Source organism: Kogia breviceps, chromosome 3 (assembly GCF_026419965.1).
Source record: "Kogia breviceps isolate mKogBre1 chromosome 3, mKogBre1 haplotype 1, whole genome shotgun sequence".
NCBI lineage: Eukaryota > Metazoa > Chordata > Mammalia > Artiodactyla > Physeteridae > Kogia > Kogia breviceps.
In genome coordinates, this window is record NC_081312.1 from 185,330,355 (window position 1) to 185,347,491 (window position 17,137).

General features: G+C 38.8%; 1 protein-coding gene across 19 annotated transcripts in view; it reads left to right on the forward strand.

Annotated features, from left to right (window-relative positions):
• ARHGAP12 (Rho GTPase activating protein 12) overlaps positions 1-14,551 on the forward strand; it is a 119,824-nt gene extending 105,273 nt beyond the window's left edge. For 13 of the 19 annotated variants that reach the window (XM_067030523.1, XM_067030520.1, XM_067030528.1 and 10 more), the window contains 9 exons: positions 922-1,023; positions 3,500-3,598; positions 6,350-6,458; positions 7,992-8,108; positions 9,808-9,906; positions 11,578-11,655; positions 11,755-11,889; positions 12,117-12,219; positions 13,043-14,551. In XM_067030523.1, the coding sequence (XP_066886624.1) occupies positions 922-1,023; positions 3,500-3,598; positions 6,350-6,458; positions 7,992-8,108; positions 9,808-9,906; positions 11,578-11,655; positions 11,755-11,889; positions 12,117-12,219; positions 13,043-13,217 (1,017 nt within the window). In that variant the 3' untranslated portion in view covers positions 13,218-14,551. The remainder of the gene's footprint in view (positions 1-921; positions 1,024-3,499; positions 3,599-6,349; positions 6,459-7,991; positions 8,109-9,807; positions 9,907-11,577; positions 11,656-11,754; positions 11,890-12,116; positions 12,220-13,042) is intronic. The other 6 variants (XM_067030529.1, XM_067030524.1, XM_067030514.1 and 3 more) reach the window with 1 other exon arrangement.
• Positions 14,552-17,137: the final 2,586 nt, after the last annotated feature.

A 17,137-nucleotide genomic window follows, 5' to 3' on the forward strand; every position in this document is an offset into this window, starting at 1 on the left:
GAAATTTAAGTTATGATGGCAAGATACAGAGTAGGTCTGTATTTAACATAAATTTTCTGATATTTTCTAATCTTTTCCTTATCTGGTTAACAAAATATAATAGCTAAGGGCTGCTTCTTCTCAACCCGCCCGTGTCAGCTGTTTTCCTCTTCTGTTCATGGTTCCTCATTAAATTGCTGAGGCTTTAGAGCACCTGGCTCTAGTTTCTGTTTCTAACAAGGGCTGAATAGAAGAACACCGGGCTTAGGGTTTTGTTTTCACAAGTTATTGTTACTTGTTGACAACATAAATAGTTGATAAGAAAATAACCCTTGAAAGCACAAAATCAGGTTTAGAGACTATTAATTAGGTGGAAAAGAACTTGTTTTTCTGCCAGATATTATTTATATGTATATAAGAATATTGCCTTTTGAACACATCATTTTACCTAGTCATAGATAGTTTAGAATAAATTCCAAAAAATAGAATTGCTAAGCCAAAGGGTACATGTGTTTATAAATGTGTAAATATAGTCTTAGCAGTTTTTCTTCTCTAGGAGTTCCAGTCTGTATCCTACTTGCAGATGAGGGCCTGTTACTCTGTAGCCTCACCAATGCAGTTTTTCATCGAACCTTTTTTGTTGTTTTTGCACTAATGGGTGAAAAAAGACTTTACTCTGGCTTTATTTTGTATTTTTTTTTATAATGATGGAGGTTGAGCCATTTTGTTTCCTTTTCTATGAACTATATAGAATCATGTCTTACATTTTTCAATTTCAATTTAAAGTAGGAATTGTTATTTTATAATACAAAAAGAGAAGAGGGATTTGAGGTGACCACCTTTTTGATTTATTGTTAACAATATAAAATTGGCCTATTCTTTTTGGATACACACACGTACATGAATATAACATAAAGGTTTTTCCTTTTTTCTAAAACGAAGTTTGGGAGTAATCAGTCCAAACCAGAGTTCACGGTGGACCTGAAGGGGGCAACGATTGAGATGGCTTCAAAGGATAAATCCAGCAAAAAGAATGTATTTGAGGTAATAAATTATTCTCTAATATAATCCACATCCTCAACCGTAGTAACTTCATGTTCTGCTTTGAGTTCTTTCGGGAAATGGTCTTTCAGCGTGACTAGTTAAGGCCCAGTTAGTCATTGAGTTACTTGGCATCATAATTTAAGGAAGAAGGCTGGCGCAGAGATCTGGCTTCATTTGCCTAAGTCATTGGCTCTCAGACGACGTATTACAAGCCTTTGTTCCACACGCCGCGCCTTCCCCCAGCGACAGCAGAGGGTGTGGTTCCCTGTGCCTACCAAGTCTAATATGAAAAAGCAAGTTAAAACCTTCCTTATGTGTCATTAAAAGCCCTCCACGCTCATACAAGATCCTGTATCAGTTACGTATTTTGCTGCCTAGCAGGCCGTCCCCAGACCTAGTCGCCTGAGGAGAGAGCCGTTTTGCGTGTTTGGTTTGGCCTGTGCGGAGCTGAACGTTTCTGATCCCAGCCGGACGCGTCCCCCCCGCTTGGGTCACCCAGTGGCTCGACGGGGGCCGGACGGTCTAGCCCCGCCTCCGGGTCGGTGGCGGCTGTTGGCCGGGCTCCTGCTCACCGTCTCTCCTCCTCAAGGAGGTGACCGCAGGCTTCTTCACATGTCAGGGTTCCGGGGGGGCCGGAGTGGGAGCCGCAGGGCTTCCTGGGGGCCGGATGTAAGAGTCAGACAGCAGCGTGTTCGGTGGCGCACAGCAGGTCGCGGGGCTGCGGATGCAGAGAGCACACACGGTGCTCGGGCCGCCTTTGCAAAGAACCTCGCCTGTCTCAGGCCTTTCCTGCTTGTCGTCTAGGCGGATTAGAATGGTTGATATTTACCAAGCGGAACCCGGGTTTTCCTGTCTTGATGGTTTTCACTCCCGATGAATCTGCCTTCAATACCAGCAGCTGCTAGTCTCTCCTTGTCAGATGTTCCCTTTCTTCCAAGACCCACAAGAAACATTACCTCGGCACAGATGCTGCTGCTTTATGCTTTTAGCATAGCACTCGTTCTCATGTACCTGGAGCTTTCATCATCTGTAAATTAGTTATTCCCCCCACTAGATGATTAAAAAAATTTTCTTTTCAAGCAAAGAGACTGCATGTTTTTCCTTATGTTTACAAAGTGAGAACCTCTGACAGAGTGTCTTGGCCCCCTCTCTAGAAGAAATGCAGGAGAGGAAGTCACCGTTACCTGAGGCAGCCGTGTTTCATTCCAGAACGAAGAAGGTCCCATGGTCAAGTAACTTGGGGAAATAGTAGACATTTTATTCCTCTGTTAGGAAGTCACGGTGCACCCGGAATAGCAAAACTCTGAGAAGTCTGGAAGGATAGAGTATTGTTTAGCTCTTTTCAGTCCAGCATTTCCCAAATTAACATCACATAATGAGTTCTTTATTTTTTTGAGGAATGCCTTTTAAAACATTACTTCAGGAGCTGTTTAAGGAATATATCTCAGAATGTTGTTTGGGAAACATTGCCATATGTTCCTCTAGGAAAAAAGAAAATCAGACACTTACCAAAGAGAAAATAGAAGGAATGATTTCTATAAATACCTCAAAATTCTTCCTCAGTCAGGTGTGAGAAACTTTGAACCCAGGAGATCATGCATAAATGGGTTATTGCGTTCATATAGAATCATATATAGTGTCCTTACTTTAGTTAGTTCGTGATTTGACAATTTAACGATGTTTCTGTCCAGAAGGGTTGTGATGTTTAATGTCTGTGCCCTCTCTTTGTACCAAGTCATTGTAATTTCCTATTAAATAGTCAATATTGAAAGTCTAACTCTTGTATATTCTCTTTATATATATATATATTTTTAACCAGAGAGAGAAATTCTCAAATTTATGTTAAAATATTATAGATTTTGTTTGTTAACAAATTATGTTTCAATTCTCATTTAAAATGCACAGCGTAGATACTTGAACTTATTTTTTAATGATAAAGTGTTCTAGATTCCAGCAAGTTTTATGTTGTTTGTGTGATGGAGTTTGGGATCCTAAATTATTAGATTTTCATTGAGAATTTACTGTGAGAAAAACGCCATGTTTTGTAAAATTATCCAGCTGGTATTCTTTTTTTTTTTTTTTTTTTTTTTTTTTTTGCGGTATGCGGGCCTCTCACTGTTGTGGCCTCTCCCGTTGCGGAGCACAGGCTCCGGACGCACAGGCCCAGCGGCCATGGCTCACGGGCCCAGCCGCTCCGCGGCATGTGGGATCTTCCCGGACCAGGGCACGAACCCGTGTCTCCTGCATCGGCAGGCGGATTCTCAACCACTGCGCCACCAGGGAAGCCCTGGTATTCTTTTATACTAAAATAAAAGATAATTCCATCACTGTGGAGTACTGTAACGTTTCCACTATTAATATAATATATGGCATCCAATCTTCTGGTGGTTTTGTAGACTTTGAATTTTAAATGTATTTATTTACTTCATTGAAGGCACTAACCATATATATATATTTTTCCTTCTTATCCCTAAAGCTGAAAACCCGTCAAGGAACAGAACTGCTGATTCAGTCTGATAATGACGCTGTTATCAATGAGTGGTTTAAAGTTCTTAGTAGCACTATCAGTAATCAGGTATGTGTTTGACTCAGGTAAATTTTTTTAACTTGAGAGCTGTTTTTCTTGTTTTTTGTTTTTGGCTTTCTAACTGGTTATTATATATCTAGTTTCCAATTTATATTTGAAAAAATACTTTTAAAAAATACATATTTTGACAGAGGTAGGAAAGATAGTGATTAGTTTAGCAGTTCCCAGGGGCTGATGAGTGATTTAACATAGGATTTTGCCACCAGTAGATTCCACATAACTTTCACATGAGGCACTGGATCAAAAAGAAAATAGCTCAGGAGGTAGGGACAGTCTAACCGTGCCTGTATGAAGTATTTATTCACGGAGCCAATGCTTTGGAAATCACCCCGTTTGGTGGAAACAGGTCCTGCGCAGAAGGGTGAGACGCGTGAAGCTGTCGTCTTGTCATTGGTACTTTTTCTCTCCTCGTGACCTTTCTACTCAGAGAGCCCTCACGTTCCTGGAAAATTTCTTCTCGTGTGTGTATTGCAACGAAAAAGAACCTCGCTTTTATATTCTGAAGCTGTGTTTGTGAGAGCAGTAATAAACAACTAGAAGCTGTACTTTCTTAGACTGTACTCTTACCCCCTCACCATATGGGGACATGGTTCCTGATTAAGGATCCTGTGCCAGTGACAGAAGTGAAATGAAAGTGAATACTTACGGGAATACGTAATACAGGTTTTAAACTAAATGGAGACAAAAAAATTTGGGAATCGCTGGCTTTAGTAGAGATGGAGATGTCTTTCAGAGACTTTATAGGTGATGCTTCATTAGTAATAAGGTTTGTGATTGGATCAAGGTGTTCTTCTTCTGTGGGTCTCAGTTTTTCTACTTAAAAAAAATAGAGAGATTGCACTGGATTGTCTCCAAGTATCCTTTTAAGCTCCAAAATTTTATGATTCACCCAGTTCAAATCACCCAGGTTTGGAATCTGAGCATTCTTTAACTCTTCCGCCTCCAACTTTTACCTCTTCTAGCAGATTATTTACCAGTCTAGATGTGAGTTCTTCCTTTGCAGTTTGTAATACTGTGTGATATTTCTGAACCTTGTCCCTTTCTTTCCATTTATTCCTGAAACCATGGACAGGCCTTTAAAAGTTGATATTAAGAGAGTAACCTCCTAAACAGTTTTCCTTATTTCATCTCATCCCCCACCAAGGCGTTGCTAACGCCACTGCTGTATGGAACTTCCTCGTGTCACTTTTATAATCCTCCCCCCCACAGAAGCCTCACGTGACTCCTGTTAGAATCCAACGACCTGTCTTTTCACATGTACCTTCTCCTCTAGCCGGCGCGGGCTTGCAGGACTCATCACTGTGGCGTGCTCACTGCCCCTGGAAGGCACGGGCGGCCGCGGCCGTCTCACACGCGCGTGAGTGCCGTACGCGCTGGGGTACAGCAGCGTGTGCGGCCGGGTGCCGCGCCTCCGTGCACGGAGCTTACAGTCAAAGACAGGAGATTACCGAGGACAGACAACTGAACAGTTAGTGTAGTGAACATGTAAAAACTCTGATCGAGTAGGGGCTGATCTAGTGTAGGGATCAAGGGAGGCCTTGCAGAGAAAGTGGCTTTTTAAATTAAGGCCTAAGGGTTCAGGGAATAAGCTAACTGAAAAGAGAGGAACACATAATTGACTGTAAGAATTTTAAATGTGTACTGTTTACAAAGTGACAAAAGATACTGAGGGCAAAGAGATGGGCAAGATTACAAAACTTTATTAAGAGACATTGACAGAAACTTAAATGAGAAGTATATCATGTTCATGGATTAAAAGATTCAATTATGTAAAGATATAATATTCTTCCAAATGACTTATAAATTTGTAGGTTTGAGATTTTTGAATCTCATTCAGAATCCCAGTAGGTTTTCTGGTGGAACTTGACAAACATATTCTAAAATTCATATAGAAATGCAAAGGACTAAGAATATGCAAGACACCTTTGAAGAAGACTTGCTGTAGCATATGTCAGGACCTTATAAAGCTGCGTATCCATAATGGGATAGATATATAGACCCGTGGAACAGAATAAAGAGCCTGGAGACAGACCCACGGTACCTTTGGACGCTCTGTGCCAGGTAGAGCACGTGCTCGCCCAGCTGGATGTGTCCGAGAAGAACTGGAGCCTTTCCTTACACTGTGCCCAAAATTAAACTCTGGGTGGAGAAAGGACCTCCGAGTAAAAGGCAGAGCAGTGTTTTTCGCTTCGAGAATTCAGTCTGCTTTTCAACTTGTAAAAGTGACCGTAGTTAGGCTGTAAATGAGTTCTAGGATTTCTTTCAATTCCTGATATCCGTAGGTCTGTGAGTAATGAGTAATGTCAATTAACTGTTGACACAAAGTGCAGTTTTAAAAGATTGTTGGTGTGAAGCAGTTAAGGTACCATTGCTAGTTACCTTTATCTGTCCTGTTACCAACAATGTACCATCATCCTGTTCTGTCACCACAGATTATAGCCCAACCTTTTAACTGTTATTACTTGGCACTTGATCAAAATGAGGCAAAATAGCATCACCATCAGTACAAGCACATTATCCTGGTGAATTACCAGTAATTTTTTCTTTATCGAAATTCAGTTAATGCCATCAGTGGGGGTGGGGGGAAGAGTATTTTTAAAGATTTATCAAATATGTAAATCATATATCCTGTGTACTAACTGGTTCCCTAAAATCATTTGGAAGAGTTGATTACTGATCATTCTGAGAATTACATCTAAAGTAATAGCAAAAGTAATATGTGTTTGGAAAATCTCTAAGCAACAGGTGGTAGAACCCGAAGAAGCGATTGAGGAGGATACACCAGATTCACCAGGCATAGAAAAGCACGATAAAGAAAAGGACCATAAGGATCTGAAGAAATTGCGCTGTAAGTTTTCTTTCCCTGTGTTGCTAGTGGTTTGAGTGAGCTTATTCTCTTAGCAAAGGTTTAGAGTAAATACATAAAAGCTGAGGGGACTCTCCGGTGTTACAAGACTTCTAAGGTTCAGGAGTTGTGGTCTCAGTGGTTCAGTGTTCTCTCTCCTCGTTAACTCATCATCATTTCTCAGCCTAATCCTATGCACCCCGATGGCATCGTATTAATTTTAAGATATTATGATACCCTTTCAAGGGAAAAAAATGCGCACAACAGAACATGCTTATGTTGAGGTCTCTAGGAAGCTGAACTTTATTGATTGGAAAATACATAATTACTGTTTAAGATTCTAGATATAGACCCTTCGACATTAAGACGTCAGAAGTCACGGGAAATGTACCATAGTTCCCCATTGGATGCCGGGCAGCCGCCTGTAGCCTGGGATATGTCTGTGCATTTAATCTCCAGACCACATAGTATGTGGACAGGACCAGAGAAATGCCAGCGGTTGTAAGGATTTCATTTTCTTTCCTTTTTTTTCGGCTACTCCACGCTGCATGCGGGGTCTTAGATGGAACCTGTGCCCCCTGCAGTGGAAGCACGGAGTCCTAACCACGGGACCGCCAGGGAAGTCCCAAGGATTGCATTTTCTAACACAGGCCTCTCGTGAATTACGTGCTTTACATAGGCCATTACCCGTGACTTGAACTTGCTTAAATCTATTTGAACAAATCCACATTTAACCGAGGAATTTTTGGTCTTCACATTAACTGAATGAATAGAAAATCAGTTCTCCTTTTTTTCTCCCACATTCTTATGAAGTTTAGGCCCGTTACTGACACTGTCTCTGTATAATAGTGTAAACCACGAAACTTTTATTGTTTTAATTCTTTACTAATATATTGTTTGTGCTCTCAACTTTCTTCAAATATGGTTATTTTCAAGAAATTTACTTTCTGAATTTTTATTATTGTAACCCAAAGAGAAATCAGGTCTGCAGGCAATGTGGAAATCCAGGTGGTCCCATCCTTAGCTCGGAGTAGAGATAATTATGATGAGTCTTAGCTTGAAGTACAAATAATTGTGATGGATACGTATACGTATATATCCCCTGACTCCTAGTTCAGTGAGGATGGGGAAGGGTAGGGGTTTTGTTTATGTTTTATGGGTTGGTTACTTTATTTTTTGCTGGTCATTTTACCGTCTAAACCTGATGGAGAGTCCAAGACTATATCATTTGTGAAATAATCAATATAAATTAGAATGACTTACAAATGTCTTGGCACATATACTAAAGAAGGCACAGTTTGCGGTCAGTGTTTAGTGATAAAAATGAAATGTTTCACTTGGTTTGTCACTTTGAAAATGTGTTAGTTTTTGATTCTTCATGTGTTACTCTTAAACTGTATTAAAGTTAGAAAAACTGAATTTATATGTGATTTTTTTATATATGAGATTAATATGTTTTGAGTACTAGGTGGAGAAATTTTCATCAAAAAAGTCTTTATTTTATAAAATGCTTAATTAATATCTATCTGTCTTAAGCCACGAAAGTGTCTAGCATAGATTCTTCAGAACAGAAAAAAACCAAGAAAAACTTAAAGAAATTTCTTACACGACGCCCCACTTTGCAAGCTGTTCGTGAAAAAGGTTATATTAAAGGTAGGTAGAAGTGATGTTTATAATAATGAACTTTGGCCCAAATCGGAAATAAGACATTTTACATTAAAAGCTGAAAATTTTCCAAACAGTAAAAATGTCTCATTCTTTATTCATAAAGTTATCAGGTTCAGTGTTTAAAACACATTTGAGTAATTAAAATAGATTTTTTTAATGCACATGAAGAGTTTATTTTAACTAAAGCATCGAACAGACATAAATACCAAATTAGCTTTCTAGAAACCCTGTACCAGAGGAGCTGCATGGATGTGATGGGATGGCGTGGCAGATTTTCAGAATGACAGATTTTTAGTTTTGAGGTGCACAGATCAGAAGAAATTTCAAATACTCACTAGCTGTAGAAAGAAAGAAAAAATAATGCACAATTTTATTCTTGATTGTTTGCCTTCAGTTCTCATTTAAAGTAATTTTAAAATTAGGATAAAGTGTTTTTTCCTAACTAATTTTTACATTTTATTTTCATGTATAAGAACCATAATGTACTGACAGAATTTTTTCTTAATAGGAAAGTATTCTTTAAAATCACATATACTTGTATATACCATTAGTTTTTACAAGCATGTTTAATTCCAAAGATAAAATTTTCTAACACATGACTCAAAACAGAGACATGTGTTCATAATAAAAATATAGGAAAAGGTAACATAATTTATACCATATATATTAGAGCTGTCTTTGATTATGAAATTTCTAACAAAGACCATTGCAGAAACATCTGTTATGCAAAGCATCTAAATTAAAATACACAAATGAGTTTCATTAAAAAGCTATTTAAAACTTCTAGGAAGAGTTCAGCTAGTTAAGTGATTCAAATTAGCAACCTTAAAGAGTTAAGGGTAAACAGGCACCCCCAGATAATGCATGTGAATTTAGCATATTAAGCTTAGAACCTTAAAAAAAAAGCCTGACAAATACTGTATTTTATTTGTTTTCCTGAATGTTTAGCACTAATGTGGAATTTCAAAACTGTTGGGTTGAAAGATTACTAGAGCGGACTTTGATATATTTTGTGAAGTCAGGTGTTGGCACACGATGGGCATGTGTTTTTTATTTTTTAATTTAATTTTATGTATTTTTTTATACAGCAGGTTCTTATTAGTTATCCATTTTATACATATTAGTGTAGATATGTCAGTCCCAATCTGATGGGCATGTTTTAATAGTTGAAAAAATATTTGAGTATATGCTAAGTGGTGGACTTGAGCCTCAGTGCTGGGAGTGCCTATTGGCATTGAAGAATTAGAGGGTCCCTGCTGCCCTCGTGAAACGTCTATAAAGACGAGAGACAGACAAGGTAGTTTAGAATAATGGTGACTTACGTGAAGGATCCGGCCTAGTGGTGAAACAGAGCAACTGGAATTGGGCTGCCTTAGGATGGTCAGAGGGTTCTTAAAAGGAGGTGACATTTTAGCTGAGACCGGGAGTGATGAGAAGGAGCTCCTTTTGGGGGAAGATTGATCTCTGCAGAGGAGGAGAAGGTAAGAAGGGAGCCAGGCAGGAATGAAGGAGGGTGTTCTTGGAGCTTGGAGTCGGAAGAGGTAGGCGAGTGCGGATCAGACAGGCGTGCGTGGTGGTGAAAGTGTCTGCGTGCAGGGGTATCTTCTGTTGCCCTGTGAATCATTTAGCCATTTTGTGAACTAAAGTTTAGCAAGGTGACTCATTTCTTGACATCTCTTTTCAGATCAGGTATTTGGAGCCAATCTTGCTGATCTGTGTCAGAGGGAGAACGGCGCAGTGCCAAGATTTGTGAAATTGTGCATTGAACACGTTGACCAATACGGTGAGAAAATGAATTCTTTTTTTAAAGTTAAACACACCACCCATAGTTCTGCCATCGAAATCCCTAGGATTTTTATGATTTTGAGTGTTGCAACCAAAAGTTCTTTATAGTCATAAGTTGTCAAGAAAGGCATCTTTTTTGCCATCAAAATCCCTAGGATTTTTATGATTTTGAGTGTTGCAACCAAACGTTCTTTATAGTCATAAGTTGTCAAGAAAGGCATCTTTTTTGCAAAAAAACTTATTTTTTTTTGCATTGCTTCAAATTAAGACCTTTTCAGTCATCTATTGCATGTTCAGTACTTAGGGTTGATTCAGCATATGGTATTCCTTGAAGCCATTGGGAGTTGGCCTTTGCTTAAAATGGACGTGGTGATTGTGAAACTGTGTTTATTAAGAAACGATCCAGCAGTGTAAGAGACAGGAGGAGATAGTGTTTACTTACTAAGGGGAAGTTTCTTCCGTGTATAATAAAAATGAGATGACATTCCCAAACTGCTAAATCAACTCTAAAGTGTGCAAATAGACAAATCCTCTTTATGTCATTTCCTGTACTTCTGAAGACTTAACCTAATTTCTGTTTTGGTTAATTTTAACATGTTTATAATATTTATTTATTTATTTATTTTTGGCTGTGTTGGGGTCTTCGTTTCCATGCATGGGCTTTCTCTAGTTGCGGCGAGCGGGGGCCACTCTTCATTGCGGTGCGCGGGCCTCTTTCGCCGTGGAGCACAGGCTCCAGACGCGCAGGCTCAGTAGTTGTGGCTCACGGGCCTAGTTGCTCTGCGGCATGTGAGCTCGAACCCATGTCCCCTGCATTGGCAGGCAGATTCTCAACCATTGCGCCACCAGGGAAGCCCCGTGTTTATAATATTTATACTAGCTTTTAAAATAACAGTATCTTGACTGCAGCCCCATTAACTTATATCAGTATAGCATCAAAAATACCTTGTGTAATTAAAATATTTGCATGAAATGTAATTTCTGCTAGTGGCAGATCTCTCACTCTCAGCCTGACAGCAGAGATGCCGTGCTGCCTGGCTTTGCTGGAAGTGAAATGAGCAGCACGTTGGGTCATGTTACGTGTGCGCGTCCTTATCATTTACCGAATATATGAAGTTTTGGACTTCATTGTGTGAATTTCAAATGATTCTGTTTCACATACAAAAGAAATTAATAACTGTATCAAATTATCAGTTGTTATAGAACCATTATTTTAGTTGCTGGCTTGTATTGTTTATTTATTACAAGCACTTAATATGACAAGCACTTTGATTCAGAGAGCACCTTACTATGTACACTTACACTCTCAGATGACATGCCAAGAAACGGGTGGGCTGATTTTAGCTACTGGCTTCCTTTACTTTTTGAATCATCTTCAGGTGTTTGCCAAAGTTTATCTTAAATTGCTAGTGTTTCAAGTTTGAGATGGTTTCCTTGAGAAGGTGATGCACAGTCTACATGACAAAGTAGATTTGTTGCTGTTTACCAGACAATGCAGAGTGTCTCCACCCCTCTCTCACTGCCAAGCGCCTATAAAAAGCCATTTAGAGGAAAAGAGTAATTTTATTTCAGGCTAATGTTAATAAATAAGAATTCTAAAACAGGAAAGCATGTTTAGAAGAAGCCAACAAGAACTTTAAACATAAACTTATTGTTATTTGTCTCTTAGGGTTGGACGTTGATGGGATTTATAGAGTTAGCGGCAACCTTGCAGTGATCCAGAAGCTGAGGTTTACAGTCAATCATGGTAAGATCATATATTGTTATATACAGAATAAATAACTCATGACTGTTAGAATTGGTTTAAAATAATTTCAAAAACTTTCCTGTTCCTACTGTTTTCCAGATGAGAAATTGGACTTGAAGGATAGTAAATGGGAAGATATTCATGTCATCACTGGAGCACTGAAAATGTTTTTTCGAGAATTACCAGAACCTCTTTTTACATTTAATCATTTTAATGATTTTGTTAATGCAATTAGTAAGTATGTAATTAATTCCGCTCAGTTTTTTCCCTAGATGTTGAAAACCCTCTGTAGCTGCTACAACAGTTTGATATTTTAAACAAGTTTTCTCAAAGGATTGTTTTACTCCAGAAATTTTAAATGTAACCACCAGGTGTCACTGTGTATTACCAAATACCAGGTTCCAAAATAATGTCACTGCTTTCAGTTTCATGCAAAATCTCCAGTCATTGTCTTTTTTCAGAACAAGAACCAAGACAGCGTGTCTCTGCTGTGAAGGATCTAATCAAACAGTTGCCAAAGCCAAATCAGGACACAATGCAGACTCTGTTTAGACATCTCAAAAGGTAAGAGCCTCACCACAAAAGAGGAGGAGTAGTTAGGGGGGAAAAGAAGGTCGGAGAAGTGCACAGGTATGAGATGTGGTGTAGGGCCCGCGGGTCCAGGGCCACGCAGACCTAGGTTCAGAGCCCAGCTGTGCTGCTTGCTGTCTGTGGGACATCAGAAAGATGATTCCGCTGAGCCCCAGTTCCTCGTAGGTAAAATGGTTTGGTATAAAGAATGCATTGGAGTGGATTTCTTATGTGGAGCATTTATATAATGCCTAGCACGTAGTAAGTGTTCAGAAATTGTTGCTAAAAGTTAATTATGATGAAGATGAGATTGGTTAAGTGAGAAGTATTCAGTTACCTTGAAGTCAAGGTAATTAGGTCTAAGTTACTACGTAGTCACTCTGAAACTTCTGATAGAAAGAGCACGAGATTACTAAAATAAGTCATCACAGCATGAGAGATTTTTTAAGAAAATAGCATAAAATGAGTAAAATTCAAAGTTTAATCTCTGTGCCCTAATGATATTTTTCCCATCACCCTAGTGGAGTGTTACCTGAATTGTAATAGGTATTCAAGTCTAAGTCTTATTTTTAAAACTAAGCTGAAATATCACACATTTAAAGTTTGTGAGAATATGTGTACCTTTCAGCTGTGTTTATGCAAAAGAAAACTTTACATGCTATTCAGACTGAATTCTATTTGGTTAAATAGTTTATACGTACCTTAGGAAAATGAGCATTATTTCTCTTTTCTAAATGCAAGCTGTTTATGATACTTTTTGAAGAATTTCCCCTATTTTAAAATTTTCTCTTTTAACAATTTTTGTTTTTCCTCTTAGAGTTATAGAAAATGGAGAAAAAAACAGAATGACGTATCAGAGTATAGCAATTGTGTTTGGTCCTACTCTGCTAAAGCCAGAGAAGGAGACGGGCAACATAGCAGTTCATACCGTCTACCAGAATCAGATCGTAGAGTTAATCCTTCTCGAGATAAATTCCATCTTCGGACGTTGACTCTTACTAAAGACAACCTGTGGAATAGAAGCCGGATTTCATCAGATTCCAAGTCCTTATATCTGATGTGTTTTATGTTTGGACCAAGCAGTGACTCTTTGATTTTGCACTTTTCTGAGGGATCAGAAGGGAATGGGAGAGTCCAGATGGGTGATAGGCCCTCATATTTGCTGCTTTGTTGCAAGTTGATAGAACTGTGTGTACGTTTGAATTAATTTTATCCTGAGTGTTTGCATTTCATACTCTGAATTTCAGTAAAAATCACAACTTGCGATTCCAACCAGTCATATACACTGGATAATTTGGTAAGAATACTACATTTTTTCTCCTCAAACTGGATAACAAGAGAATTTCTTCTCATGATTCAATAGGTTCATCACTCGATAGAACAATACTTACTATCAGCTATTTTGAAAACGCTCCTGGGCATTTTAAACAAAATGAAGTATATCTGTTTTGAAACCTGTGTATTTTTTTTCGGGTTTTCTGCATGCAGTGGCAGTCCGATTGCTAGGACCCGTTATAACCCAGATGCGATCCCTTGATGAAGGCTTGCTGTCTTTACGGAGTAGCACAGCAGCATACTAATAGTACTTAAAACACTGTGATATACTGGAGTTTAATTTAGCATAAGCCAGTTCAGGGTATTTTGGGGCTGTCTGTGCTACACTGACTTGTAGCCAACAATCCTAATCTACCTAGTGCCATACTGAGTTCTTGGTATGACCCTGTGGAAACCAACGTTATTTGATGTAAATACAGGCTAAAGACTCACTGTCCTTTAGCTTATGTATATAATTGTGTTATATAGTCTCAGAGTACATTCTAACCTCTCATTTCTAATCACGATATTGGTAATTCTCCATGAATATTAGGTTTCCTCCAGAAAGAGGCCGTTATTTGAGAAAGTTAACTGTGTGCACTTTTAGATTTTAATTACATTTACAGGCAAATCACTGTAATGCAAGTGTACTGGAACAATGCTGAATAGACTTGCTAAGTGGTAAATGCACTACAAGAGGAACCTTTTAGATTATTTAATATGTACAGAATACATTAGAAAAAATTTATTACAGATTTCTAACTCCGCAGTACGAATACTAGAAACCCATATGTAAATCAGAGGGATGGCAGATCGAAAATGGCATTGCTAAATTTGAGAATTTCTTTTTACATTACTATTGTAGATTGGTTTGTATAATAAAACAGGGTTTGGAAGGTTTTGTTACAGAGAGCATGGTCTGCTGAAGATTTTTTAAAATGTATTTTTCTAGATTAACTGCTGTATGTGAAATGTCTAATCTGAATAAAGAAAACTATAAGAGGTTTAGAGATTTTTCCATTGGAAGTGTGCATTTTGGTTTTTAATTTTGTTTTGTTTTTGCATATTTACTGGCACACTCTTATAATACCTCACTTAGAAAAAAATCAGCTGAATCCAGTACTTCCTGTGGCAAATGTTTTCCTCGTTTTACACCTTTGTGCTGCCGGCCATGCAGTGCCTCTGCCACCCACCCCTCCCGCCCCCTCCTGCCCCCTCCTGCCCCCTCCGCCCCCTCCCGCCCCCTCCTGCCCCCTCCCGCCCCCTCCCATCCCCTCCCACCCCCTCCGCCCCCTCCTACCCCCTACACTCTTTATTTCTGCATCAATATTTGAAAGTGAATGATTTGTAACCAAGACTCTTGTTTTCTTAGGGTTGCATATCTATAATTTACAGATTACTTTTCTTGGGGACAAATATTTTTTGTACGACCTGCGTAAAAACCTCTCACCTGAGTTTTGTGGTGAAAATGTTGTTTGTTGTTGTGATCTTGTTACATTGATAACAAACCGAGCTACTTGACAGCAATGGGAAAGCATGGTTTCGGGTAGGGAGAAGAACTCCCAAATGAGAATGTTTATATTTGCCTAAAGATGTCCTTAACAGTATACAGTATGCTTTAGGCCTGGCCTATATAGTGATTGTACGCCAGGAAAACAATTAGACTCAAATCAGTGATGTTCTTTATCTTGGTAGTTAGGACATATCAAAGATTAAAATTGTCCTGTGTTTCTTGTTTCAAAGTACACCTGTGTGTATGTGAAGTCTTGAATGTGTTAATAGTCCACAGCTAATCAGCTTATTGTAATATTGTATGTATAATGAGATCAACGTCTTGTGTTTTCATCCTTTGTGAATTAGAAATTCTCACTTGCTTTCATGTCATAACAGAACCAGTAATATTTTTCTGTCTTGACAGCTTGATTTTTAGTAGAAAATATATTAAAGGCTGAAATAAATTGTCAGTGGAATTTCATTTACTAATAGGCTTTCCTTCAGAATGTCATTTAAAAAAGTAGCTGGAAATTGAAAGGAAAAAGTATATTCAAGTATGTTATTATAATCCAATAGAAGGAAGATACTTATTTAAATGTTACAGCAGTAAGAAATTTTACCTTTTACTCTAGGAAAATTATGAAATATTTCTGGGGAAAAGATGTTACCTTTTAGACAGAGGCAAATCTATAGATTTTTTTTTTTTCTTATGTGAAAAGTACAGATGGAATAATTCAGCCAAACTTTGGGCCTAGGCAGTTTTGTTATATACACGTATGCACATATATGTGTATGTGTATTTGTCATTGCTTACATACAAATGAAAACTCATCAATAATAATCATGGCAGATACCTGGAGACCTTTGTACTGTTTTAGTTTTATCCTGTGATTCTTTGTAAGCCTGTAATAATAGATATTAAGATAGCAGTGAGAGGAAACTTTTCCTAGTTCATGGGAGAGGCTTCTAATTAAATGTTTAAAGTAAACATTCAGTTTCCCATGACACTGATTTCTCCCACATCTTTAAACATTTAAAAACGTATACAGGGCTTCCTTGGAGGCACAGTGGTTGAGAGTCCGCCTGCCGATGTGGGGGACGCGGGTTCGTGCCCCGGTCCGGGAGGATCCCACGTGCCGCGGAGCGGCTGGGCCCGTGAGCCGTGGCCGCTGAGCCTGCGCGTCCGGAGCCCGTGCTCCGCAACGGGAGAGGCCACAACGGTGAGAGGCCCGCGTACCGCAAAAAACAAAAACAAAAACAAAAACAAACAAACAAAAAAAAACCAAACCATATACAGAGGAACCTACAACATGTCATTTTAGTAAAAAATAACAATAGTCAAATGGGTGTCAGCCTCTCACTGATCTTAAAAAGTCAACTGCTCAAATACTGCATCTATATAGAGCTGAAAATGGTAGAAAATAAGATTTTATTGAGTTTACTGGTCTCTGAACTCCAGCCGTCAGCTCTAACGATTCTCTTTTATAGAAAGCAAGCCTCTAGTTTGAGCCAGAAGTGTCTTAATTAGCGAGTTCAGCCTGTGTGTTACAGTCCTGGAGGTGGGGCCTCATTTCTGTTTTTGTTTTTTTTTAAACAGTATTCCTATATAACTAATGCAGTCGTGTTAAATGCAACTTTAGTTTGAAACCAAAAGAAAAAAAAAAGGCAAAGGGGCTGCAAAACCACATCAGCAGCCTTACAAAGATAGTGATTAGACTCTGTTGGAAATTCACAAGCCGTGAACCCAGGCCAGGCGGAGTCAGACTTAGCCTTCTAGAAAAGCGGGAGGCTCAGCGTGCTAATGAGACGTTCCCTAACTACCGAAGGCCCGGAGTTCTCCTGAAGAATCTCAATTAGCCTTCTCAAGTGAAGTTTTGTGGACCAGTGCTGGCTGTAAATGTATTCAGCTGCTTTGAGCTTTTACAAATTAGCCTTATGTGAATATGGCACTGAAATGAACTCTTTCATTTCCCTCATTGCTTCCCTTCTCCCACAGGAAAAAAAAAGAAAAAAAGCACTTCCATGGTCTTCATAAACAGAGCACTTCCAGGACAAGGTAACTGTTTAACAAATCACTACAATACGAATTTAAAGAAGTTTGGTC